The sequence below is a fragment of the Talpa occidentalis genome, unplaced genomic scaffold (assembly GCF_014898055.3).
Source record: "Talpa occidentalis isolate TD23 unplaced genomic scaffold, MPIMG_talOcc4v2.1 talOcc4.2, whole genome shotgun sequence".
Lineage (NCBI taxonomy): Eukaryota > Metazoa > Chordata > Mammalia > Eulipotyphla > Talpidae > Talpa > Talpa occidentalis.
Genome location: NW_023602073.1, coordinates 43,316,152 through 43,340,784, shown reverse-complemented (window position 1 = coordinate 43,340,784; position 24,633 = coordinate 43,316,152). Strand labels below are relative to the sequence as shown.

The window sequence follows — 24,633 nt, the reverse complement described above, 5'->3', positions numbered from 1 at the left end:
AGGGCCCGTTTGGTTTCTGATTTTGCCTTCCTTGTCCATGATTGACTCAGCAAACCCCCATATTCTAGTCCTGGCTCTGGAGTTGTGTCTGGATGTGAAAAAAAGACTTGGGTTGGGTAAGTCTAGGTAGGGGTGGGAGGGGGTTGGTGATCATGTAGCTTGTAATAGGTCTAGATAGGGGCCTCCCTGGTGGCGCAAGGGGTTAAGACCCAGCACTATGAAGCTGCCTGTAGCCTCTGTAGCATGAGTTCGATCCCCGGCCAGGGAGCTATGCACATGGTGCAGCAGGCCTGTCCTGCCTCGCCTGCTGCTCCCCTCAGCAGTGTATTTCAGTAGATCCACCTGTTCTGTTCCCAACTCTGTCTCTGGCTAATCTTCTCATCCCCTGGATACACCTCTGGCCTGTATCCCAATTCTGGTATGTATAAATAACTTCAAAAAAAAACCAAAAACAGGTCTAGATAAGACTTTCTTAATAAGGGACAGTGGTGTACGATTTGTGACTGGAGAGGTGAGGTTCAAGGATGGGCTAGGTTGACCCACACTGGGCTGGGTCAGCATCTGTTTTAGTTGGTTGACCAGATTTTCTCCTGGCTGGTAGTACTAGTACAATTAGTTTTTTCATCCTCATAAACGTGACCCAAGTCTCAGCTGCTTTATTTTAATGGCAGTGGGTGTGTTTTCCTCCATTACCCAATCTATTTTCCGGTCTCCCACCTCTGGCTCACTCCATATATGTGTACAATGAGTTGTTGCGTGTTTCTCTGCCTTGTCTGCTTCATCTCCCGATTTCCTTACTAATAGTTATACACACCTCACCAAGTCCATTCTCTCTCGAGAGAGTATCAGGCCCACAGAAAGTAAATACCTAGGTGTGAATAAAGCTGCTGGCTCTTTATTTGGAAACAAAAGCAAAGCTAGAAAAGCCAGGTTGTAGTCATAGTTGAGGGCAGGATTTCCCCAGGGCAGTTTTGATGCTGTGTCCAGGTTTTCTGTGTTCATAAGGGGCTTACATCCTCCCAGGTGTGGCCTCTGCATTGATGGTGCTCTGGCCAGACATTGTAGTGTCCAAATGACAACAAGGACCTACAGCTTGTAACTAGGAATTTCCAGCTCAGTGGCAACCTCCTGGGAACAGCAATGTCTTTGGCAGGAAACCATTTCTTCTGTCGCAGTGCCCATGAGTGCCTTCCCTAGGCCTTGAGTCGACGTCCATAGCAATGGGTCTTTCCCTTGTAGTCATTCCCTCCTGGGGAGGCAAGGGAAGAAGAGGGCATTTCTTAGGACTCATTGGCATCCCATGGTTCACCTTCACCCGTGGCCTGGAGGTCACTAGCTCTGTCCTCTGACTTGGTAGTGGGCCTTAGGTTTGGATGCCAACGTGACACCCTGGGCACTGGAAGTCAGCCTCCCTGGCAGCTTGGATACTGCAGCCAACACAGGCCACATGGAACCAGGCATCACAACCATCACACTGAACCCAGGCTACTGTCTCTTCTTGGGGTAAGCAGCAATAAGGGGCTGCACAGGGCTCCCCAACCCCAACTGCTGGGGAAGCCATGGGGATGCTCACTGGGTGCTTCCGAGGACGCCCACGTCGATTTCTGAAGAAAGTGACACAAAAACCAGGGTCACTGGAAACTTACAGAAGCCTAGAACCTGCCCCTGAACAATCAGTGAAACAACACCAGACTGCTGGTGAGGCAGGCTAGCAGAGCTATCCCAGGCCTCGTCATTCTAGCACCTCCTGTCCTACCTCTGTCCGTCTCACATCCTTATCCCCTCAAGACAGCCACCTCCCAGCCAGTCTCTAAAAACAGAAGGCAGTGAGATACAGAGATGAAGCTCTACTTACCCACCAGATATCAGTGGGGCTTTCTCTAAACGGAGTTTCTTCCTTGGCTCTACAAGGACTGGTGGGGGGCTCTCTGGAGCCTCTCTCTCATCATCCAGTTCTGGTAACACTCGGTGAACTGATTTCCTCCGATTCCTTGGGGGTGGGGCAGAAGGAGTGGTCCCAGTGTCCCCAGGAGGAGTGGGAACAGGCTGGCTCTGTGGCCCACTTCCACTCCGGGAGAAGGTGAGGGGCTGGGGCTGGAGCTTGCTTAGGCTGCCAATGGAGTTGAGGATCAGTGAGGCTTTGGGGGCAAGGGAGAGAGTGCTGAGGGGCCTTTGTGGAGCCCCCTGGGGTGGTAGCATGGGCTGGAAACAAGCCCCAGTTCCTTCCCTAGACCGTGGGATGGTAATGGCAGCAAAATCTTGCGGTTTGACTCGAACTTGCTGAAACATGAAGTAGAACTCTGAGGGGCTGGTTGCTGGGGGTCCTTCAGGGCCAAAGGTCAGAAGGTCACCATCACTCAACTCTAGCCTGTGACCTTTTGGGAGTCGAACATTATTGACCAAGGTCCCTGTTGATGGCGGGACCAGAAAGAAAAAAAGATTAACAAGTTAGGAGAAAAGCAATATGAACCCACTTGAATTTCTGGGGGAAATGGGAAAGAACTTCACTCCTGTTACCAATTTCTCACATTCAAAGCCCCTCAGCAGGTGACATATCCCAAGCTCCTTGCAGAGTTAAGAACACTTTAGTTTTCTTATGCCCCCAGCCCCTAGGGCACTTTGGCAGGAAATCATTTCTTCTGTTACCTTGGACCCTGCTGAGGTCCAATTTTTTGACATTCTTCACCTGGATCCAACTCAAAGAACAGCCAGCAGCATAGCTCAGATTATCTGGGTTCACATTGTAGTTCTACCACTTAACCCCAGACAAGATAACCACTTTGTGCCTAATTTATCTTGTCTGTAAAATGGGGATCATGCTCATGTTCGCCAATACTCAAAGTACTTTAAATCAGTGGCTGGTTCATTATAGCAAGCACCAAATGGATGCTGGATACTCCAGTTATCACAACAATCCCCAAACAGACTTTACAAAGCCTTAGATTTTATCTGGTGAAGTGATAGGCCTGAGGTTTCACCTGGGGCCTGTGGCAAACCTCTGATGTGAACACAGGTCTTCTGAGGCTGACTGTTAACTGTCCTAGTCAGGGAGTGAGATACTTGCCCAGACCATGAAACACAATTCCACATATAACTGCCTGCAGACAGGAACAAGGTCCCTCAGCAAAGCTGGAAACTGAGTCAAGTCTGAGTTTGGTTCCCAAGGGCTCTAGAACTCTTCTCCACCCCAGCCTCCATACTTACCCGATGATACCCCAGGCCCTGTATGAGATAAACAGGGACCATTAAACATCAGCCCAAGTACAGAGGTCACACGGCGCTTTGGGTAGGGAGATGGAGATCTGCGTTACAATTGTACACCCAAGCTGCTAGGGAGTCTAGGGCCCTGTGGAGCCCCTTAATCATTTTCAGAACTGCAGCTATCCGGGCGCAAGGCTGCTCTGCTCACTGCTCACCTTGGCTGCTATGGTCCTCCACGCTGACCCTCCAGTCATCGCCCCTTCGCTCAGCATGCAGCTCCGCATGGACTCCGGAGATGAGACCAGACTCCCGCTGGGGCCGCAGGACCACATCGCACAGGTCTGCCCTGCAGCCCAAGCGATAGGTGCACCCAGCTCTGTTTGGCGGGTGGAAGGTGTAGAGATCACCGCCCTTGCCGCCCCCTATGCGCAGCAGCTGGAAGCAGGGCAGCATGGGCGGTGGCCGTGACGCACCACCTCTTCCACTTCACTGGTCCATCACTTTTCCCACTCCAGCACCATGCACTGTGGCTTAAGTTCACTTTCCATCCGATGCAAACTTGAGTTGTGCTTTGTGCAATTTCAGCTTTGAGCACACTCCCTCAGTAGTGAGAATTCAGAGTGCAAGGAGCCAAACCACACGACGCAAAATTGGTGTCAAGCAGCTTTACAACGGAAAAATAAATTCGGGGAAGGCCCAGGGGCGCAGTGCAAAAACGAACACCTTAAACGAACCGGGTCCTCAGAACGCCATATACTCGGGAGCCTTCAATCTGTGCAAGACAGCAACACATTAGGCAGCTTCTGGGTAAGTATAAACTGTAGGGGTGGGTAGAGGGCTCTGCTTCTGTGCAATACTAACTTGTCACGCAGTGTAATTTGGAAAAAAGACGCTTCTTCCTGTCAAATCTGCTTATCCAACTAGTGTAACCTTCCGGTCTTTTCCGGCCAATCCCTCACTCATAACTAGTCAGCTTGAATCGCGGGAAGCGAATCCACTGTCACCCCTCCAAAGGCAATGCAAACGAGTCCCTACGTTCTCCAACAAAGCGAATCTAAGCTCCTGCTTCCTGACTTCTACGTGGGATAAAACCAGGAGAAAGAGCTCCCGGGCATCATGCGAGGTAAACCCAGCCTTTTCCCTCCCGACCCCGGCCCAGCCCCGGATCTACCGCGCAGTGAAGTCTCGGAGTGGTCTCCTCGGCCAGCAGTGCCAACCGGGGCGGCGGCCCGGACCGCTCGGACTCAGGCCGGGCCGGCGCTCCCGCGTCTGTTTGACAGCAAGGCAGCCGGACCAGCAGGGGCGCAGCCTCAGCGCGCGGGCAGCCTCGACCCCGCCTTCGAAATGCCCGGGTCGAACTTGGCGCGGAGCGAGCCCGCCCCCCGTGCCGTACCTGATTGGTCACATCAGTTGCTCGCCGCCGTCCCATTGGGCGACGCGCTGGGGTGGGAACTTCCGCCTTTTCTGATTAGCTCACAATTTTTCCCGGGTTCCCGGAGTTGGGCGGAGCCGCCAGGGCGCGGAGATGCTGCCAGGCCTTAATTGGTCCGGGACGTTAGGCGCTACTGCGCCTGCGTGCACTCCTTCCCCACCTCCTTCCGGTGTGAAACGGCCCTGGAGCTGCCCGCCAACCTGTGCACCTTGCGCAGGCGCGGTCAGGGGCGGAGGGCGGGCGCTGAGGGAAGTGTAGGGGGTGTGGCCAAAGGGCTGAGGGGGGGCTCTCGAGCTGGGTAAGGGGCGTTCGGGAAAAATCGGTTGGGGGCGGGAAGTGACCTAGACGGGGGGTGCGGGGGTGGCTCCAGGGATTCTTAGGGGGAGAGGGGTGCAGCGGCGAGATGAAGTGGTAGATGACGGGGTCAGAATAGAACTCGGGGTGGAGACCGGGTGTCTGGGGTGACGAGGGGCGGGAGACGCGAGAACGGGCTGGAGAGCAGGGAGGCGCGGGCAGGCTGTTGAGCTGAGAATGAGGACCGGGATAATTCCTTCAGGAGAAGAGTTGGTTAGGTTGGAGGGCGGGCGGTAGGAATCCCTGTTTGGGGCGGGGGGAGTTCCTAAAGAACCTCTGTGTGCTCTAATTTGGTCTCTGGGGTTCTGAAGAGGGGAGGCCGGGCAACGGAACTGGAAGCTGAGGGCATGGTGGGGAGAAACTGAGAGGAAAGCTGCTGGGAGTGTTTGGATATAATGTCAGGAAACGGGCGTTTCTGCCCAGGGTTCTAGGCTGCTTAGAGTCCCAGAGGCCCTGGGAGGTGGCTTGCGGATCATGTAGCCACATTCCTCTGGAGCCAGGCCTTGGGCCAGCGCGTTGATAGAGAAGGGCCCAGGAGTCATGGCTTGGTGGTATCTGGATGGGCTTCCCCAGGGCCTGGCTGAGCCATGGAGAGAACTCTGGAGATGGGGCTCACAGCCTCTGCACTACTTCCCTCCTTACTCACCCCGGACCAGGAACTGCAGAGACTATAGAAACTTGAGGAGGAGGGTAAAGGCAATGTCCAGAATCCTAAAATATGAGTAAAGCCAAAGAGCTCCCTATCGTGTCCCCCATCTCATGATTATTGGAATATTCCTTCCCCCCATCTCATGGTTATTGAAATATTCAGTAGTTATCAGAGACCAGGTTAGGTCAAGCAAGTAGGTACTTAGGATTTTTTTTTTTTTTAAAGATTTATTTATTTATTTATACAAGCACTGGGTACAGTCAGAAGCGCGGGAGGGTGAGAAAATTCACCAGAGCCAGAGCTGGGAGGAGAACAGCCAGACAGATGGAGGGCACTGCTGAGGGGAGCAGTGGGTGCGGCAGGAGAGGTCTGTCGCGCCACGTGGGACCCTCTCCCAGTGGCCGCGGATCGAACTGGCGCTGCAGAGGCTGCAGGCAGCTTCACAGCCCAGCGCTCAACCACTGCGCCACCAGGGAGGCCCATTTTAGGATTTCTTTTTAAAAAAATATTTATTTATGCATACAAGAGCTGGGGTGCAGGCCAGAGGTGCTGAGTGTGAGAGGATTCACCAGAGACAGAGTGGGGAGCAGAACAGGCGCATCTACTGAAATACACTGTGACAGGAGCAGTGGGTGAGACAGGAGAGGTCTGCACCTTCCGGGCTGGGGATCGAACTCAAGCAGTGGGTAGCTTCACAGTGCTGAGACTTAACCCTTTGCACCACCTGGGAGGTCCAGTATTTTGGATTTCTTTCAGGAAGTAGGATAGGAAGATCTAAGAGCCAGTGGATCTGAATGTAATTTAAGGATGACAACTTTGTTATTGTAGGGCCTTTCTCTTTGGAAGGTGGCCTGAAAATTGAACTGGAGTGTCCTTGTTTCTCCTATTGTCCAGGGGAACATAGATGACTGGACACAGAATCTAGATACTTCAAATAATGTGGAGATGTTTCGACCTTCAGGTCAGTGGGACCTGGCAAGGGGACTCGTGATTGTCTTTCTTTGGGAAACTGACCAATTTTGTCCTTGCGATACCTCAGGTTCCACTGGGCTGATTCCCCCATCCCACTTCCAAGCTCGGCCCCATCCGACTCTGTCAAGAATGGCTCCCAACTGGGTCTCAGACATTCCCCTGGTCCAACCCCCAGCCCATCAAGAGTTCTCAGAAAGGCGGGCAGACAGCCAAAGACCTCCAGTGATGGCATGGGAACGGGATGGTCCTGGCAATGGGCAGGAGCCAGTCCGGAGAGGCAGGTAGGCTTCTCCATTGTTGCCATTTTCTTGGACTTATTTGCCAACGGCCCTTCTGCACAAATAGATTCCTTATCCTATTTTAGCCCCTTATTCCATAATTTGTTCATAGGCGGTTATTGATGCCTACAATACATAAATAAGACAGTGTGCTAGATGCCAGGGATGGGGTAACAGAAATGAATGAGAGACCCTGATATCTAAGAGTTAAAAATCCTAATGGTAGCAATCACCAACTGATCATGATCAGCATAATATGAGGCAAGATGAAGATGCTTGAGGAGTACAGACAGCTGTGCTAGTGTGAATTCATCTGACGCACACACCATTGGAACTGGTAATACTACAGTAAAGACCCTTATTCTTTATTTTAAAATTTTTTTACAACATTATTCATTTTTAAACAATATTTACTTCCCGTCCCCCCTCAGGTGTAGTCCCCATAGAATTTCCTTCACCAAATGCACCCATGCACCATCACCACAGTCCCCTGTGCTCCTCCCTCCCTCCTTCAGATCCCTCTCTCCTCCTCCCCTGCAGGATGTCTCTGATTTATAATTGTCTGTTTTTGTTTTGTTGTGTTTTATATTATTATTTTTTTACTCTGATGTCTTACTTGGCTCCCCTATATTCCTGCTGTAAGTAAAACCATCTGATATTTTTCTTGTTCCTTCTGACTTATTTCACTGAGCATAATTCCTTCTAGCTTCATCCACGTTGCTGTGAATGGCATGAGTTTATCTTTTTTGATTGCTGAGTAATATTCCATTGTGTATATGTACCGCATCTTCTTGATCCATTCATCTGTTTTTGGGCATTTGGGTTGTTTCCAGGCTTTACCTATTGTAAATAGTGTTGCAATAAACATAGGGGTACTGGTGTTTAAAGACCCTTATTCTTGATTTTTCCCAAATGTGCTGGAAGGTCATTCTGCTATTTTATGCTAGAGTGGGATTGCAGGTGGGTCTGCGTTGGACCCCCATCAGAAAGGAAGGGTGTTAGATTGGGTGTTGGGAGATGGAGAATCTGTTGCTAGTTTGGCTACAAGCTAGGGCTCCCTTAGCCAATCACTTAAATTCTTTAGGCTACAGATCCCTGCCACATGAAAAAAAAAAAAAATCTCAGTGGGGAAGCAGTTATAAGCTGGTTTAAGCTTTACATGACATTAGTAGATTTGAATTATCCAAAGGTAGGCACTCTATAATGATAGACTGTCCTTTCAGATTTTTCACACTCTAAAAACGCCTTTAACTAGCTCTTGGCCTCACCTGGAAGCCATGACCTCTTTCTACATCTTCAAACTTTTGCTTGCCCTTAAATTAGCATTCAGAAGTCTGTGTTCTTCCACCTTCTCCAGTGCAAAATAATGGGTTCGGGCCTCCTGGTGTTGCAGTGGGTTGAGCACAGTGCTGTGAAGCTGTCCACAGCCTCTGTAGTGCAGGTTTGATTCCTGGCCAGCCAGGGAGATGATGCTCACATGGCGCGGCAGACCTCTCCTGTCTCGCCCGCTGCTCCCCTCAGCAGTATTTTCAGTCCATCTGCCTGTACTGCTCCCTGCTCTGTCTCTGGTGAATTGGTGAATCCTCTCACTCTCCTGCACCTCTGGCCTATACCCCAGTTCTTGTATAAATAAATACATCTTTAAAAAAAAAAAACAAAATCATGGGCTCATTTGATATTTAATATGTTCTACCTGTATACAGCTGTCTCTTGAGATCGCGTTCCTTGATCTCAACTCACCTCTAGACCCTATGTGCCCAGACAGCGGACCATATGTACCTAGCAGAGCCTCAGTGAATGATGATGGTGATGGAAATGCAGAAATCCCCATGGCCCAGCTTCATGTTCCCATCTCCCCACGAGAAGCAGAGGGATCCAGTTCCCCTTCTCCTGTCTCCAGTTGTGCTCCTGGCCACCCTTCCATCTACAGAGATTGACTTTACCTCTGCAAACCTCTCTTTGAAGGTCTGTGGCGCTGGAGGGATCACAGGCCCTGAGCCAGCAGGCTGAGCTGATTTCTCGGCAGCTGCGAGAGCTGCGGCGGCTTGAGGACGAGGTCCAGGCCCTGCGGGAGACTTCACTGCAGCAGAAGATGAAGCTGGAGACCCAGGCCATGGAGCTGGAGGCTCTGGCACAGGCGGAGAAGGCTGGCCGAGCTGAAGCTGAGGGCCTGCGTGCTGCCTTGGCTGGGGCCGAGGTAATCCGGAAGAATCTGGAGGAGGGGAGCCAGCGGGAGCTGGAGGAGGTTCAGCGGCTACACCAAGAACAGGTGACGAGAGATGGGAACGGTTAAGCTTTACAGGGATGGACTTATCTTGCAGTATCTCAGCAAAGAGCAGGTATTGCAGTAAAGGCCCCCATGAGCAGTTCGGTGATGAGGTGTTTGGTGTAGGGGGAAAAACAGGTGACTTGGAAAGATGGAGAACTTGTGTGTTTTGGTCTTAGTCAGATTGTACTTTTTGCCAGAACTCAGGGGACCTCCCACCTTCATAGTGTGGTGCTTAACCCCTTGTGCCACCAGGGAGGCCCCAATAAATAAATCTTTAAAAAAAAAGGATTCTAAAGGAAAACATTCCTTGGAATGGGGAAGCCTTTCTACCTGCGAATCAGAGTCCAGAGATACTCAAGATCGTACAATGAAGTTATAATAATAAATTTAGGAATGACAAGATAAAGGAAAATTTAAGGATAAGTGATAAACTTGGGAAGAACACAATGGCTCAGATCACAGGTAAGGGCTAGTATCCCTAATAGCATGTACGTGGGTAATCCTAAGGGAAAGCCAGCAATCCAGGAATGGGACACAGGTGATAGTTCATGGGAAAATATATTTATTTATTTATTTTTTTTTAATTTTTTTTTTTATAGAGGCATGTTTATTTATTTGTTTGTTTGTTTTCTTTATACAAGCACTGGGTACACTCAGAAGTGCGGGAGGGTGAGAGAATTCACCAGAGCCAGAGCGGGGAGCAGAGCAGGCAGAAGGACCGAAGTACACTGCTGAGGGGAGCAGCGGGCGGCAGGAGAGGTCTGCGCGCCATGTGGGACCCTCCTCCGGTGGCCGGGGAGCAGCCAGGGATCGAACCGGCGCCGCAGAGGCTGCGGGCAGGTTCGCAACCCAGCGCTCAACCGCTGCGCCACCGGGGAGGCCCCTCATGGGAAAATATAAATGGCCTTTAGAGTCATGAGAGATGCTTGATGATAAAGTTGACATTTATGCTCGCGGAGCTGGCTGTGAGGTCACTCAAGGTGGCAATGGGAGCTGTGGGACTTGTGGGATGCAGGATGCCAGAGGGGCCTGAGCATGGCACATGAGGGGCTCTGTGTTGTGCGCATGTGCGAGGCCTCAGGCTGTCCAGAACTTTTACTTCACCTGAAGAGCAATAGTAAAAGGGTTTACACAGGGAAATGACAGGTTCAGATTTGTTGTTTATGTCTAAAAGCACTTTTGTGATTTATGTCCAAAAAGATCACTCTGACTGTGGACTGGCAGTAGGGCTAGAGGTGCAGCCAGAAATGGTAGCTGCCACTTTCCTCATTGGTCACCCCCAGGTCTTCCAGTATCTTCAACATCCTTCCCACTGTTTGAGGTATAATGAGAAAAGGACAGGCTACCTGCTTTCCAAAGCTGCCTTTCACATGGGGTTTGGCAGATAGTGTGTGCAGATGTACGATTATGTGAGATGACAGTAAGTGCCAGAAGGACACCAACAGCGGTAGGACTGAGCAGTGGTGGGTAGAGGCTGGAGGGCCCACAGAGGTTTCCCTGAGGAGGCTATGCCACCTGACTTCTGAGTTGCTAGGAGGGGGGAAGCCAGGCTTTCAGTAGACTCCCCGGTGAAGAGCTGGTTTTGGGGGGTGAAGGGAGGGCACTGGGCCGGAGCAGAGTGGGCAGTGGGAGTGCAGTAGAACATGGACTCAGAGAAGTGGGTAATGGCAGTGGAGATGGAGACAACTGAAGATGTCTTGGGGAGAGACCTGACAACGACTGCTGATGAGCTGAAAGGTGATGGGAGGGGTGAGGCAGCAAGGCCATGCTCCATTTTGACACATGCAGTTGGGTGATACATTGGGCTGCTGTCAAGGTCACAGATCCGGAATGAAGGGGCAAGGCCAGAGTGGGCATGTGTGGAAGGCCCAAGCATGGAGTGTGCTGGCCCTTGCCAAGCCCTTTCTTCTCTCCACAGCTCTCCTCCTTGACACAGGCTCACCAAGAGGCTCTTTCCAGTTTGACCAATAAAGCTGAGAGCTTGGAGAGGTCTCTGAATAGTCTAGAAGCCAGACGAGCTATAGAAGCCAAGGAACTAAATGTGGCCCAGAGGGAGGCAGAGCTGCTGCAGAAGCAGCTGAGGTAAATGGGGTATAGGGGTGTAGCTGAGGGGGCCCCAGCAGTTGGTAGGTGGGGCATGTGTCCAGGGTGCCTCCCTGCTCCATCTCCCATGACTCCTCTGTTTCCACTCCAACCTTAGCAAGACCCAAGAAGACTTGGAGGCTCAGGTGACCTTGGTTGAGAAACTAAGGAGATATGTGGGGGAGCAAGTGCCTCCTGAGGCCCATAGCCAGATGTGGGAACCAGAGCGACAGGACCTTCTAGAAACTGTGCAGGTGAGAGTGTGCAGGGTGATCCATGTGGGGCTGGGGGATGGGGTGGGGCATGAGCGCTCAGGCTCTGGGTTGGGAGGGGCCCTGGCGGAGAGCACAGTTGAGGGGAGAGGGGGCAGTGCTGTGGGGGGGGCTCAGACTGGCTGCCTGACAGGTGCTGCTCTCCCTCTCCCAACCACAGCGCTTGCAGGAGGACCGGGAAGGCCTGCATACCACGGCCGAGCTGCTGCAGGTGCGCGTGCAGAGCCTCATGCACATCCTCTCCATACAGGAGGAGGAGCTGGCCAGGAAGGTATGTCCAGTCCCAAGCTCCCACCCCGGGCACCTCCCTGTAGGTGGTGGGAGTGGGAGGTGGGGGAGGAGGTTTGGATGCTCTGCGGAGCCCAGATCTTTCCCCCAGAACATCTTTTTTTGCTGTGGCTTCTCATGCTTGGAGTGTGTAGCGCCAGCAAGGCACAGGGCAGGTCCTCTATGGGCCCAGGCAGATGGGTAAAGAAGAGTCCAGAGCCCTCAGTGGCTTTTTCAGGCTTTAATGATCTTTATGCGCCAGTTGTAGTGAGGCAGCCAGGCGCAGGGCAGGCAGCCGAATCTTTACTAGTTCTTTGGGCTCTCTCTGGTGTTCTCTCGTCTAGCAGCCATTCTCCACCACTGTCTGCTGCACACCGTCCTCTCTGTGACTCTGCCCTTACAGCCTCAGCCTCCAGGCTCAGGTGTGCACACATACCCCACACCGTACTCCAGGTGTCCACCATTAGGCATGTGTACCCCGAGCCCAAGTGCCTCCTGCATTCAAGGCCTCAGGTGATAGCCACAGAGGCCAGCGGTGTAAAAGCCTGACCATCACTTACCCCACAGAAGGGTACAGAGGGCAGACCAAGACATCAGCTCTTTCCTCTTCACCCCCAGGAATCCACAGTCTCCCCACCTTTCTCCGCCCTGCAGGTTCAATCTTCAGAGTGCCTGGAGCCTGAGTTCACCAGGAAGTGCCGGTCTCTGCTGAAGGGCTGGCGGGAGAAGGTGTTTGCCCTCATGGTGCAGCTGAAGACCCAGGAGCTGGAGCATAAAACACATGTGGAGCAACTGAAGGGACAGGTCACTTGATGCTCTTCCCATCTCCTCCCCACAACTCCCGCTGCTTATGTAGGGGTGGTGTTTCTTTACCAAATAGTTCTTGAGTGGTTACTGTGTGCTGGGAATGTGCCCTGGGCCAAGACCAGGACCTGCTGTCATGGAGCTTATGCTCTGGAGCAGAGACATACAGGAAGCCTGCATAATAGTGTCAGGTACATGAGATGCCCTTAAAGATGCGCAAAAGATAATGTGACAGAGAGACTGAGGGTGGGCCAGCCTGAGGAAGATGGCCAGGAGGAGGTGACAGTTTCTGGGGATGGGTGATGTGGCCAGGAGTGTGAGGTCCAGTAAGGTATTGGACATGGTATATGCTTCTGGATGGAAATCTGGATGCAGACTCCATTCCAGGAACCCCAGCTTCTTGCCTCCCTGCATGGACTTCTAGAGACTTCTCTACCTATCCCTCCATTGCAGTACCCTTCCACTGCTTCTCCCCAGCTCTAGGCCTGCCCTGTCCAGCCCTCTCTCCTCCCCAGGTGGCAGAGCTCCAGGAAAGAGCTGCATCTCAGAGCCAGGAGCAGGCCATCCTGCAGCGCTCCCTGCAGGACAAAGCCGCAGAGGTGAAGGTGGAGCGGATGAGCGCCAAGGTCAGTGCCTGAGATAGATGAGAGGGGGAGGCCTTGGAAACCCTTGGGAGGGGATACTTTTCTTCATCACATCCTTCCCAGGCTTTGCAAATGGAGCTAAACCGAGCTCAGGAAGCCAGACACAGGCGAAAGCAGCAGAAAGCTGAGGCGGAGGAACAGCTGAAGTTTGTGGCCGATGCTGTCAGTAGGTGGGTGGAGTAGTATTTCTGCTTTCCCAGCTTCAGCCTAGGAGTTGATGTGCCTCAGGCAAGAGGTACTGTAAAGCTGGCAGCTGGAAGGTGCAGTGCTAGAAGTGATTAACCTTGTAAAGTTCTGTGTATATTTTTTCCTGGTTCCCCTTCGCATCTACATCAGGGTCACCTGGCTGGAGGTGAGGCAACACTTCCTCCTGTAGTTTGGTTCACAGCACTTGAAGTAAAAGCACCTGGGAGATCTCCAGCTCCAGAGTTATTCCTGGACCGGGAAGTGTAGCTACTTGGTCTGTCTTTCTTTACAAATTTACAGGCACACCCTGTATTTTATTTTATTAAATTTATTTTAAATTCAGTGTATTTATTTAAAGCTGTGCTGGCTTACTAGATATCTAAAATGTATGTCAGTTTCTTTTTTGATCAGTTGCAAACCCATGTCTCTCATTTCAAATGTCTGAGTGTTTCCTCCCCGACTACTGTTACATCACCTTTAAAAAGAGCTGTAAGAGCCTCCCTGGGGGCGCAGGGGTTAAGAGTCAGCGCTGTCAAGCTAGCACCAGCCACTGCAGCATGAGTTCAATCCTGGCCAGCGAGCTAACCCACATGGTGCTGCAGACCTCTCTTGACTCGCCCGCTGCTGCCCTCAGCAGTGTAGTTCAGTCAATCTGCCTGTTCTGCTTCCCACTCTGTCTCTGGTGAATCCTCTCCCCCACCCCACACCTCTGGCCTACACTGCAGTTCTTGTATACATAAATAAATAAAATCTTAAAAAAAAAAAGATCCACAGTAGGTTCTGGAGGCACCTACACATTCAGCCTGCAGACAGAAGTGATCTTTGCTGTGCCGCTGGGGAAGCGTTTTCCAGCCAGCCTTCTGTGCTCTGTTAATGCACACCTGGACCCTCCTGGGGCATTCCAGCCCCGCCCCCCATGTTCCCCGAGCCTCCTCGCAGGGCCTGTTAGGCTTCTGAGCTTTTGTAAGCTATGGTGGGGCTGCTTGACAGAGGACCTGGCCTTCACTGATGTCAGGGAATTGTTAGGGTAACTTTGATCTCTGGTGAATAGGGAAGGAAAAAACAAGTCATGAGAAGCCAGCTTTTTGGGTTGACTGAAGAGTTGCACAGTCATTTAATGCCTTGGAAAACTGATGGAAGCTTTGAGCTTGTTCCTTCGAAAAATACGTATAAGTTCTTATGTTCTGGGCCTCCCTGGTGGCACAAGGGGTTAAGCACTGCACTATGAAGCAATCCACAGCCTCTGCAGCACCAGTTCGATCCCCACCCACCAGGGAGCAACCCACATGGCGCAGCAGACCTCTCCTGACTCGCCCACTGCTTCCTTTAGCAGTGTACTTCGGTAAATCTGCCTGTTCTGCTTCCTGCTTTGTCTCTGGTGAATCCTCTCACCTCCCGCATCTCTGGCCTGTACCCCAGCTCTTGTATGCATAAAAATAAATAAATAAATAAATAAATAAATAAATAAATAAAAAGTTCTTATGTTCTAAACATGGTGTCTGGGATTGGGATTGGGAGTCTCCAAACCTGGAGATATGTCCAGGGGCCTGCAGGTGAAAAAGGCTGATTCAGCTGGAGATTGCCCAGCTTTCCAGTGTTTGTTTTAGCAGAAAAGAGTTATTTTTCTGAGCACTTTGCTGTGTTGTGGCATCTGGGACTGGAGATGTGAAATCCCAAAGTGGTTCACTGTTGCTTTTACTGCAGGGCTGGATGAGACACTCACTGCTATGACCCAAATGACCCTTACTGTAAGTTTTGGGACCAGAAATAGCTGTTTTTCTTAAATTTTTTCTTTAAAGATTTATTTATTTATGCATACAAGGACTGGGATATAGGCCAGAGGTACAGGGGGTGAGAGGATTCACCAGAGACAGAGTGGGGAGCAGAACAGGCAGACTGACAAATACACTGCTGAGGGGAGCAGCAGGCCAGGCTGGAGAGGTCTGCTGCACCATGCGAGTAGTTCCTTGGCCAGGCCGGAGATTAAACTAGTGCTACAGTGGCTGGTAATAGCTTGATAGCACTGTCTTCAACCCCTGCGCCACCAGGGAGGGCCAGGCCCTGTTTTTCTTAAGATTTTTTTAAGCTGTGCTTTTCTTGTGAGAAGTTGGATTGCTTTTATCTGACAATCACTAAAGGGCTTAAATTCTCAGTTTTCTTCTTTCATCAGCTGTGACTTGGACACGACTGACAAAGTTGGGGACCCTACTCTTAGCTTCAGCTTCTTTTTGCACCCCAATTTCCACTTCCTTGCTTTCTCCAGTGACCTTGTGCCTTCTCCAGCTTTCAGACCTGGCTCCAGAACACCATGGCCAAAGTGGAACTGGCCACCTCACGGCTGCCCAGCCTCAACAACCGAGTCAGCTATGCCGTCCGCAAGGTCCACACCATTCAGGGTGGGTAGGGTGACTGCCAGACTGCCTGGCCCACTGGCCTGCTCTCATCTGTCCTCCTGTCTTCTCAGCAGTCCACACACCTTTTCTTTGTTTCCCCTTTTCTCCTCCACTAATTCAACTCTGTCACTGTCTACCTTTTCTCCCCCCAGGACTGATGGCTCGAAAACTGACCCTTGCTCAACTGCGCCAAGAGAGGGAGAGGTGACATTGGGGGCTCTTTGAGGTGGATCGGGAGAGAGGGGTGGGCTTTAAGGTGTTGGTTGCTGGGACCCCAAACAGCGATGACCGAGGAGGGATGGGGCCTTAGGGGTCAGGCCCCTGGGTGGTTTCCTCTGACCTTGTTTCCCTTCTCTGTCTCAGCTGCCCCACACCACCACCCACTTCAGATGTGAGCCTTGAGTTGGAGCAGTTGCGGGAAGAACGAAACCGCCTGGATGCAGAACTGCAGCTGAGTGCCCATATCATCCAGCAAGAGGTGGGCCGGGCCCGGGAGCAAGGTGCGTCTAACAGGCAGCCAGGGAAGCAAGTTGAAGCAGGGCGGCCCAAGTGATGAAGAAGAGCAGGAGGAACTGGGGGGAGAGGAGGCCTGGTGAGCATTATCTCTTCCTAGGGGAGGCTGAGCGGCTAAAGCTGAGTGAGGTGGCCAAGCAGCTGGAGCAGGAACTGCAGCAGACCCAGGAGTCCCTTGCCAATGTGGGGCTGCAATTGGAAGCAGCTCGCCAGGGCCAGCAGGAGAGCACAGAGGAGGCTGCCAGTCTCCGGCAGGAGCTGACCCAGCAGCAGGAAATCTACGGGCAAGGTGCACAGGAGGGGACTGGGGCCTATCCTGGAAGGGGTGGGAACTGCCAGCCAGGTCTCTGAGACATGCAGTATCTGCACTTCACCCCAGCTCTGCAAGAGAAGGTGACCGAAGTGGAAAATCGGCTACGGGAACAGCTCTCAGAAACAGAAAGGAGGCTGAATGATGCTCGGAGGGAGCACGCCAAGGCTGGTGAGGTTTGCCAGGGTAGACATGGGCTTCTAGGAAGTGTTTCAGAAACTTTTTAATAGCTTTTTTGGGAGTGTACAGGTAATAAAGTTACCAAGGAATGAACACAGGTGAATTCTCAGGTGGAGAACCACCTGCATAGCCAGCACCCAGAACCAGCAACCCCATGGTCAGCTCCTCCCACTCACCCTCCCACAGAGGCCTCCACCATCCATCCTGACATCTCATGCCAACCAGTACCCCACCAACTTTATTAGGAGAAATTCCAAACACCTAGACAAGTTACACCCTCTGTAACTAGAGGTAGCAGTTAATAACTTTTGCCACCTTTCTGTGTCTCTATATACATATACGATATATACATTTTTTTTGAATCAGTTAAGGCTGTAAATATGTTTAGCTCTGTCTCCTACAAAGGGGAAATATTCTTTTATGGATATAACCTCAATACCATTATCAGAAAGAAATGAACGTTGGGCCTAGGGATTAAGTCTCAGCGCTGCCATCTCAGTCCAGGGAGCTGACCCACACATGGTGCAGCAGACCTCTCACCTGCTGCTCCCCTTAGCAGTGGATTTCAGTAGATCTGCATGTTCTGCTCCCCTCTCTCTCTGGTGAATCCTCTCACCCCCCCCCCCACACACCTCTGGCCTACACCCCAGTTCTACTTTGCATAAATAAATAACATAAATCTTTAGAAAGAAAGAAAATGAACATTAATTACAGGAAACCTAATGTCCAGTGCATATTCAGATTTCCCCCGAGAGATTCCAGGAAGGCCCAGGGATGGGGAAGGTACTTGGGTTTTGGGTTCGCTGACTTAGGATCCTGGAACATCAGCCTCCACCCACACCCATGCACCCCCACATACAAGAGACTGAGAGTCACAGGGTATAAGTGGCTCCCACACCAGTCCCCTCTGTGCCTTGGCTTCCCCATAGTGGTCTCCCTGCGCCAGATGCAGCGCCAAGCCACCCGGGAGAAGGAGCGGAACCAGGAGCTCAGGCGCCTGCAGGAGGAGGCCCGGAAGGAGGAGGTGCTGCGGCTGACCCAGCGAGTGCAGGAGTTAGAGAAGGACAAGAACATCATGCTGGTAGGGGATGCCTGACCAGAGGCCAGAGCCCTCTTGACTGGCTAGGGAGGGAAGGTGTGGAAGGAGAAGGGGGAGGAGGCTCTGCCCGGCTAGGTGGCGTTTAACCCTCTCCTTCCCAGGCCACCTTGCAGCAGGAGGGTCTCCTCTCCCGTTACAAGCAGCAGCGGCTGTTGGCAGTTATTCCTTCCCTGCTGGATAAGGGGACACCAGTGGAGTCCAGCCCCAAGCCCCCAAGGTCATCAGCACCTGGACCTCCAGCAGCGGTTTTCTCTACCAGGGAGTCCATAAAAGGTAAAGGAGGGGACTTTAGAGACCTCTGTCCCAGATACTCCTGAACTCGGGAGTGTTGTCCTGGTGACTCCCAGGAGGCGCATGGCCTCCTAGCCACACCCACCTGGGACTGGAGAACCTGCTCTTTTTTTTTTAAGATTTATTTATGCATACAAGAGCTGGGGTATAGAGGGGCGGGCAAGGGGTGGGGGGCGGATGGGGCGTGAGAGGATTCACCAGAGACAGAGTGGGGAACAGAACAGATAGACAGACTGAGATACACTACTCAGGGGAGCAGTGGGTGAGACAAAAGAGGTCTGCTGCGCCATGTGGGTAGCTCCCTGGCCGGCTGGGGATCGAACTCGTGCTGTAGAAGCTGCAGATAGCTTTGTAGTATGGTGCTTAACCCCTTGTGCCACAAAGGAGGCCCTGAAGAACTTGCTTTTATAACTTCCACCTCCAAGGGCAACCCTGTTCCTCTCATGGTAGCTGTGACAGCCTTCTCTTGTCTGGATCCTATCTGTTGGGTCTTCTCTCCCAGGGTCCCTCTCTGTCCTGCTTGATGACCTACAGGGCCTGAGTGAGGTCATTTCCAAAGAGGAAGCCATTTCTCAAGGAGACAACCAGAACTCTCTGGCTCCTGTCTACGGCTGAGCAGGTTGCTCAAGGGTGGCCCAAGCTGGGGCAAGAGGATCATGGAGAAGTGGGGTTGGGGGTTAGGGAGTCAGCATGGACCTCTTCCCCATCTGGCTGCCTTCCAGGACAGCAGCCATCAAGATGTGTGTGAACTCTGTGGCTCAATAAAGAGGATACAGAAGCAGTCACTGTTTGGCCTCCTTTTCTCTGGGTATAATATGAGGGAATTCTCCCTGTAGCCATCTCTTTCTGGAAGTGGTCTCACACAAAGCTCTTTCTCCAAATGGTTCATTTTCCAAACCCCATACCTGGGCTGTTTAGGAAATTTTTTAAAGTGTATTTTTTTTTATTTTTTAAAGATTTATGCATAAAACTACTGGGGTATAGGCCAGAGGTGTCAGGGGTGAGAGGATTCACCAGAGACAGAGTGGGGAACAGAACAGGCAGACTGACTGAAATATACTGCTGAGGGGAGCAGAGAGAGGTCTGCTGCACCATGTGGGTAGCTCCCTGGCTGGGGATTGAACTCGTGCTGCAGTGTCTGCAGACAGTTTCATTAACCCCTTGCACCACCAGAGAGGCCCCTGCTTAGGAAATTTTTTTTTAAAAGCTTCAGGCTTGGACCTCCCTGTTGGTGCAGTGGTTGAGTGCTGGGCTGCGAAGCTGCCCACAGCCTCTGCAGTGCCGGTTCAATCCCCGGCTGCTGGCGAGGGTCCCACATGGCGTGCAGACCTCTCCTGCCACGCCCGCTGCTCCCCTCAGCAGTGTATTTCATCAGTCTGCCTGTTCTGCTCCCCTCTCTGGCTCTGGTGAATTCTCTCACCCTCCCGCGCTTCTGACTGTACCCAGTGCTTGTGTAAATAAATAAATAAATCTTAAAAAAAAAACCTTCAAGCTTCTCATTTTTTTTTTTTTTTAAAGATTTATTTATTTATACAAGCACTGGGTACTGTCAGAAGCGTGGGAGGGTGAGAGAATTCACCAGAGCCAGAGCGGGGAGCAGAGCGACGAAGTACACTGCTGAGGGGAACAGCGGGCGGCAGGAGAGGTCTGCGCTCCATGTGGGACTTGGCTGGGGAGCAGCCGGGGATTGAACCGGCGCTACAGAGGCTGCCGGCATCTTCGCAACCCAGCGCTTAACCGCTGCGCCACCAGGGAGGCCCCTTTCTTCTCAATTTTTATCTTAAAACTCTTTCTCTGGAAGATGATCAGTGCTGGGAGTGAGGAAAGTAAGTTGCTCAGCCAAGGGGAGTGGGGAGTGAGAGCAGGCAGGCCCCTGCTTCCAGGCACATCCTTGTGGGAGAGAGCCCGTGTCAAGTATGTAAGTGAACAAGCAAGAGCATTTCAAACAAGTGCTATGAAGAGAAAATAAATGACCATGATGGCATAGAAAAGACTCTGATGTGGGCCAGCATTATATGGTGGGGGGGCGGGGTGGTGGTGAAGGGGTGGGGAAGTACTCTCAGGAGGGGACATTGTTCTAGATCTGAGTGAGATGAGGAACAAAATGGGCGCCCACCCAGAGTGGAGGCCTGTGCCAAGTTAGAGGGGGAGAGGGAGGAGGCTGCAGAGAGGCCAAAGCTGGTCAAGTTTGGATTTAATTCTAAGTTAATAGAAAGCCCTTGGAGTACTTACTAATAACAGGGAGTAGCCACACAACTGGGTTTACATTTTTAAGGCATGTGTTGGCTTCTGGGAAGGAGGGTTTGGGTGTGGGGGAGGGATGAAGAGCGGGAGAATGGAGGCCTATTAAGGCGGAGGACCAAGAGGGACAGTCAGAAGCAGACCAGCAGGGAACAGCCTGGGCAGGAAGTGAGTTCTGCTTTGCACACATCTGAGAGATTCAGACAGAGGAGTCCTTCCTGAGGAAGAAGTTCTGGGAGTATCCCTGAGGACTTGGCCAAAAGATGACCCCTGAAGGGTGAGGGGAGGCTGGTGGTGGCAAATCCAGGAGCAGGGTAGGAGGGGCATGAGGAAGATTCCAGAGGAAGAAGGAAGAACTTAACAGCATGGGTTGCTGAGGCAGCTTCTTCCTGAGCCTCTGGGCAGGATCGAGTCATCCCTGAGGAGAAGGAACCAAAATGTCTACATGTTTCCTTCCTCATCTGCAATCACTCCAGATGGCACTTGGATGAAATTCCTGGGACATCACTGTTTGGGAGGCCCCTGCATACCTGGAGCTGCTGTGCAGGACAGTGGCCTGCTGGGTTCTGGGGGCACTATCCAGGGAAAGAACTTAGCCTAGTGGAGGGTTCAAGGTGTGGGGGGAGGTTGGGGTACAACCTGAGACCATCCTAGCTGCATCCCAGCTGTTTAAAGGAAGCAACCCTTCCTCCCCATTCACCCCTTTCCCCAGCGTCCTGTGTCCTGGTCCCTGTAATTACACGGCTTCCCCACGCAAGTCCTGCTCCCATTCCTTGGCTCCTAATGGCTTCAAGGGATAAAAGGTGGGAATCCCTGTGATTACAGAGATGACACGTGGGTATTGATTGCTGCAGGGTGTGTGTGGACGGGAACAGGAAAACAAGTATGGGTGACCAAGTTCTAGGTCATTCACAGAGGTAGGAGCCTGGGTCCTGGGCTGACTGACTAAAATAAGGGACGCCACCAGCAGATGTTACACATCAGCATGGCCTTCCAAACGAGTTGGACCAGTTATGTCCTGATGGAAATCCTTGTGTCACTGGGCTGGCCCCTCCCCAGAGATTGGCCTCCTCCTCTCCTTCTCCCCCTATAAAGCCTCCTGGAGCTCCCAGGCACCCAGACTCAGCCCACCCCCGACTTTGGGGGCCAAGAGACAGCCATGACGCTCAACTGGAAGCTGCTGGGGATCCTGGTCCTTTGCCTGTGCACGGGAGGTGAGCTGGAAACGGAGGCCAAGAGTGCAATTTGGGGTCATAAGGGGTGGTCAAGATGAGGTGAAGCTGAGGGTAAACTGGATGCACAGGGATGGAGGAGAGCCTGGGGATTCACATGCAGGGAAGAGTTAAGGGGCTGCTAAGAGTTAAGAGTTAAGAGTTAAGGTTATGTGGGAAAGTGCACTTTAGCTCAGACTAAACCCGTGCTGATTGGGTGTGCTCCACATGGACATTTAGATCAGAACTTAGCTGTGCAGGCGAGTATTCATCAGAACCACATTGAGGAGAGTGGAGCTCCTTGTAGAGGTGGGGCCGGGGGCCACTTGGGGTCCATGTGTAGACCACTTTAGGTGCCATGCCAGTGGGGAGTCCCAACCAAGGTTGGGTGGAACTTTTTTGGGGGGTTCCTACCAATTTAAAGTTGATCCAGCTAATTGTTCAGGACTAGTTTTTCAAGCTTTAAAATGATTTAGGTATTTTGTAAGTGCTTGGAGAGGTCTTTGAGAGGTGAGTTTGTGGGATCAGTTTGGGCTGTGGCCAATCGCAGGAAGGGTATCCTCTGGGTCTGTAGCTGAAGTGGAGGGGGGAGTTGGAATGGCCACCTCTTACTTTTCTCTTTCCTCCTCTACAGGCATCTCAGCCAGTGGAGACCACCCCTCTCCCCCACCCACAGAGGCCAGTGAGGAGGAGGCCTCCCCAACATTGCCTCAGGGCCCCCCAATCCCTGGTGACCCCTGGCCAGGGGCACCCCCTCTCTTTGAGGATCCTCCATCTCCAGGCCTCAATCGCCCCTGGAGAGACCTGCCTGAGCCTGCAGTCTGGCCTCCTGAGCCCCCCACAACCAATCCTCCTCAACCTCCCCGGCCTGATGACCCCTGGCCTGCAGGACCCCAGCCTCCAGAAAAACCCTGGCCGCCAGCCCCTGAGGTGGACCACAGATCTCAGGAGGAGCCAGACCTTGACCCACCCCAGGAAGAGTACAGATAACAGGGCCCTCCACCCCCACCCCAGGCATCCTGGTGTCCAGGCAGAGAGCACCTGAGCCCATTCTGCTCTTCTGATTCCCCTTGAGTCTTCCCAGTTTGGCCTCTTTAATTCCCTTTCTTGTTCTTTCCATTTTATTCTGACCCTGAAGGGATCGTTCTCAATATCTTCTGTCACCTCTTGAGATCTGTATTTAGCCCCCTCATTTTCCCTCCTGTTTTCTCTGACAGCATAAACTACATCCCTACCTCATGTCCAGTCCGCTCCCCTCGCACCTCTTCTTCCCCATCCCTGGCAGTGTTGGAGCTGGAGACACTGTGTTCTCTGCTGCCACCTGGTGGCCATCGGCTGGGAAGTGTCAGGAAACTATGGTGCTTCCATCAAATGGAAAAATAAAAACCATGTTTTCTTAATTTTGTTTTTTTTAAAGATTTATTTTATTTTATTTATGCATAGAAGAACTGGGGTGTAGGCCAGAGGTGCAGGGGGTGAGAGGATTCACCAGAAACAGGCAGATCTACTGAAATACACTGATGAGGGGAGCAGTGGGTGAGTCCAGTGAGGTCTGCTGCGCCATGTGGGTCAGTTCCCTGGCCGGGGATTGAACTCATGTTGTAGTGACTAGCTTGATAGAGCTGAGACTTTAACTCCTATGCCCTGGGGTCTTTTTTTTTTAACTATTATACATTGAATTTATTTGTACTCTAAAATATTTAATTATCAACATGCACCTTTTTGTAAGTGACTTCTCGGGCTGTGGCCAACATAGAACTTGGACAAAAAATCTTTGGCCTTGGTACTTTTGCTTCACAGAAGAACTAATATGGGCAAAACCCAGGAGTGCCTAGGGACCCCAAACTGCTAAAAGGGAAAAACCCAGGTTGCCTGTTCTAAGGATTGGTACCCAACCTGTAAGCATCAAAGCAAAGTGTTCAAACTCTAGTGTGCTTAATGATTTTTAATCAGTGAGAGGTTCAAAGAGACTAGAGGGAGAAGAGAAGTAGGGGAGAGAAGGATTTCAAAATACAGACTCCCAATTAAACTCCAAAATTAACCATCCCCCCGCCATGGACCAATTAGGCAGGACCCAAAGCAAAGCAACCAAGTTCTGAGATTAGGAGAATGAATAATCCCAGGTATCTGCCAGCAGGAAACACAAGGCAGAGTTTGTGCAGAGTTCAAAGGGTTGGGAGAAGAGAGAACCAAAGTTCAAAATGTACCACCCCAAGCTGAATCCACCAGGCGGAAATGGTGGCTGCGCTAGTTTCTCAGAGAGTCACATTGTGCCACCTGCCAAGGCCCCCATCCTCCCATCCTGGCTTCAGTCCTTTTCCCTGTGCAGTCTTCCTCCTACTCAGAAGCCCCCCATAAGGAAGTCTGGTTCACGGCCTGCTGGGAGTTGTAGTGCTAAGTGCCTGAGATGTCTGCAGTTTGGAGTTGGGGATGGAGTCCTGAGCGGAAATTGTTCCTGCAGAGCCTGCCTGCCTGCTGGCCCACCTCTGTGTGGCTTCCGCTAACAGAATCACATACATGTTTATGCTTCTTCCGTATTTTAATCGTTTCCTCTGGTTCCATCTTTCCCTTAATGACCAGAAGATCAACCCTGAGGTCTATGATGTGGACATTCGTCACAAACATTGCCCAGATCTTTCTCTCGTGTCTGTTCCACAAGATGTCTAACTGGAATCAATGCACCTCCACTTGGCCCCATTCATGCCCTGACTGAAAATGGGTGCCACAGAGGCGCTGGCCAAGGTGCTGGCTGCAGTAGCCCCAATGCTGGAAGCTGCTCACGGCCATCTTGATTTTTTTTTTTAAGATTTATTTATTTATACAAGCACTGGGTACAGTCAGAAGCGCAGGAGGGTGAGAGAATTCACCAGAGCCAGAGCAGGGAATGGAACAGAACAGTCAGACTGACAAAACACTGCTGAGGGGAGCAGTGGGCGCCACAGGAGAGGTCTGCGTGCCATGTGGGATCCTCGCTGGCGGCCGGGG

General features: G+C 51.8%; 3 protein-coding genes across 7 annotated transcripts; 2 read left to right on the top strand and 1 right to left on the bottom strand.

Annotated features, from left to right (window-relative positions):
- Positions 1 to 484: 484 nt before the first annotated feature.
- On the bottom strand, positions 485 to 4,496 carry TCF19 (transcription factor 19). 2 transcript variants are annotated; one of them, XM_037519350.2, is made up of 4 exons: positions 4,373 to 4,495; positions 3,417 to 3,973; positions 1,856 to 2,408; positions 485 to 1,249 (listed from the first exon to the last, which is right to left on the bottom strand). In XM_037519350.2, the coding sequence occupies exons 2-4, from the start codon at positions 3,652 to 3,654 to the stop codon at positions 1,240 to 1,242; spliced, it is 801 nt and encodes a 266-aa protein (XP_037375247.1). In that variant the 5' UTR covers positions 3,655 to 3,973; positions 4,373 to 4,495; the 3' UTR covers positions 485 to 1,239. The 2 variants fall into 2 exon arrangements, with proteins under 2 accessions (XP_037375247.1, XP_037375246.1); XM_037519349.1 differs by lacking the exon at positions 485 to 1,249 and adding an exon at positions 1,256 to 1,604 and having other exon boundaries at positions 4,373 to 4,496.
- Positions 4,131 to 18,998, top strand: CCHCR1 (coiled-coil alpha-helical rod protein 1). Of its 4 annotated transcripts, none has more exons than XM_037519346.2 (18): positions 4,131 to 4,324; positions 6,531 to 6,597; positions 6,676 to 6,889; positions 8,852 to 9,155; positions 11,074 to 11,237; positions 11,356 to 11,491; positions 11,670 to 11,780; positions 12,431 to 12,580; positions 13,096 to 13,206; positions 13,288 to 13,394; positions 15,694 to 15,806; positions 15,956 to 16,007; positions 16,167 to 16,303; positions 16,417 to 16,605; positions 16,696 to 16,797; positions 17,736 to 17,887; positions 18,007 to 18,178; positions 18,699 to 18,998. In XM_037519346.2, the coding sequence occupies exons 2-18, from the start codon at positions 6,582 to 6,584 to the stop codon at positions 18,809 to 18,811; spliced, it is 2,343 nt and encodes a 780-aa protein (XP_037375243.1). In that variant the 5' UTR covers positions 4,131 to 4,324; positions 6,531 to 6,581; the 3' UTR covers positions 18,812 to 18,998. The 4 variants fall into 4 exon arrangements, with proteins under 4 accessions (XP_037375243.1, XP_054554548.1, XP_037375244.1 ...); XM_037519347.2 differs by lacking the exon at positions 4,131 to 4,324 and adding an exon at positions 4,915 to 4,931; XM_054698572.1 differs by lacking the exon at positions 4,131 to 4,324 and adding an exon at positions 5,259 to 5,677.
- Positions 18,999 to 21,596: 2,598 nt separating this feature from the next.
- PSORS1C2 (psoriasis susceptibility 1 candidate 2) lies at positions 21,597 to 22,943 on the top strand. Its single transcript, XM_037520816.2, has 2 exons — positions 21,597 to 21,651; positions 22,283 to 22,943. The coding sequence occupies exons 1-2, from the start codon at positions 21,597 to 21,599 to the stop codon at positions 22,636 to 22,638; spliced, it is 411 nt and encodes a 136-aa protein (XP_037376713.1). The 3' UTR covers positions 22,639 to 22,943.
- Positions 22,944 to 24,633: the final 1,690 nt, after the last annotated feature.

Excerpts from the sequence above, each read along its gene's own strand:
- TCF19 (XM_037519349.1), bottom strand. The coding sequence starts at position 3,654 with ATGCTGCCCTGCTTCCAGCTGCTGCGCATAGGGGGCGGCAAGGGCGGT. Across the intron at positions 2,409-3,416 it reads GGAGGACCATAGCAGCCAAG|GGACCTTGGTCAATAATGTT; the intron begins GTGAGCAGTGAG and ends CGCCATCAACAG. Across the intron at positions 1,605-1,855 it reads GCCCCACTGATATCTGGTGG|AAATCGACGTGGGCGTCCTC; the intron begins GTAAGTAGAGCT and ends CACTTTCTTCAG.
- CCHCR1 (XM_054698572.1), top strand. The coding sequence starts at position 5,528 with ATGGCTTGGTGGTATCTGGATGGGCTTCCCCAGGGCCTGGCTGAGCCA. Across the intron at positions 6,598-6,675 it reads GGAGATGTTTCGACCTTCAG|GTTCCACTGGGCTGATTCCC; the intron begins GTCAGTGGGACC and ends GCGATACCTCAG. Across the intron at positions 13,207-13,287 it reads TGGAGCGGATGAGCGCCAAG|GCTTTGCAAATGGAGCTAAA; the intron begins GTCAGTGCCTGA and ends CATCCTTCCCAG.
- PSORS1C2 (XM_037520816.2), top strand. The coding sequence starts at position 21,597 with ATGACGCTCAACTGGAAGCTGCTGGGGATCCTGGTCCTTTGCCTGTGC. Across the intron at positions 21,652-22,282 it reads CCTTTGCCTGTGCACGGGAG|GCATCTCAGCCAGTGGAGAC; the intron begins GTGAGCTGGAAA and ends CCTCCTCTACAG.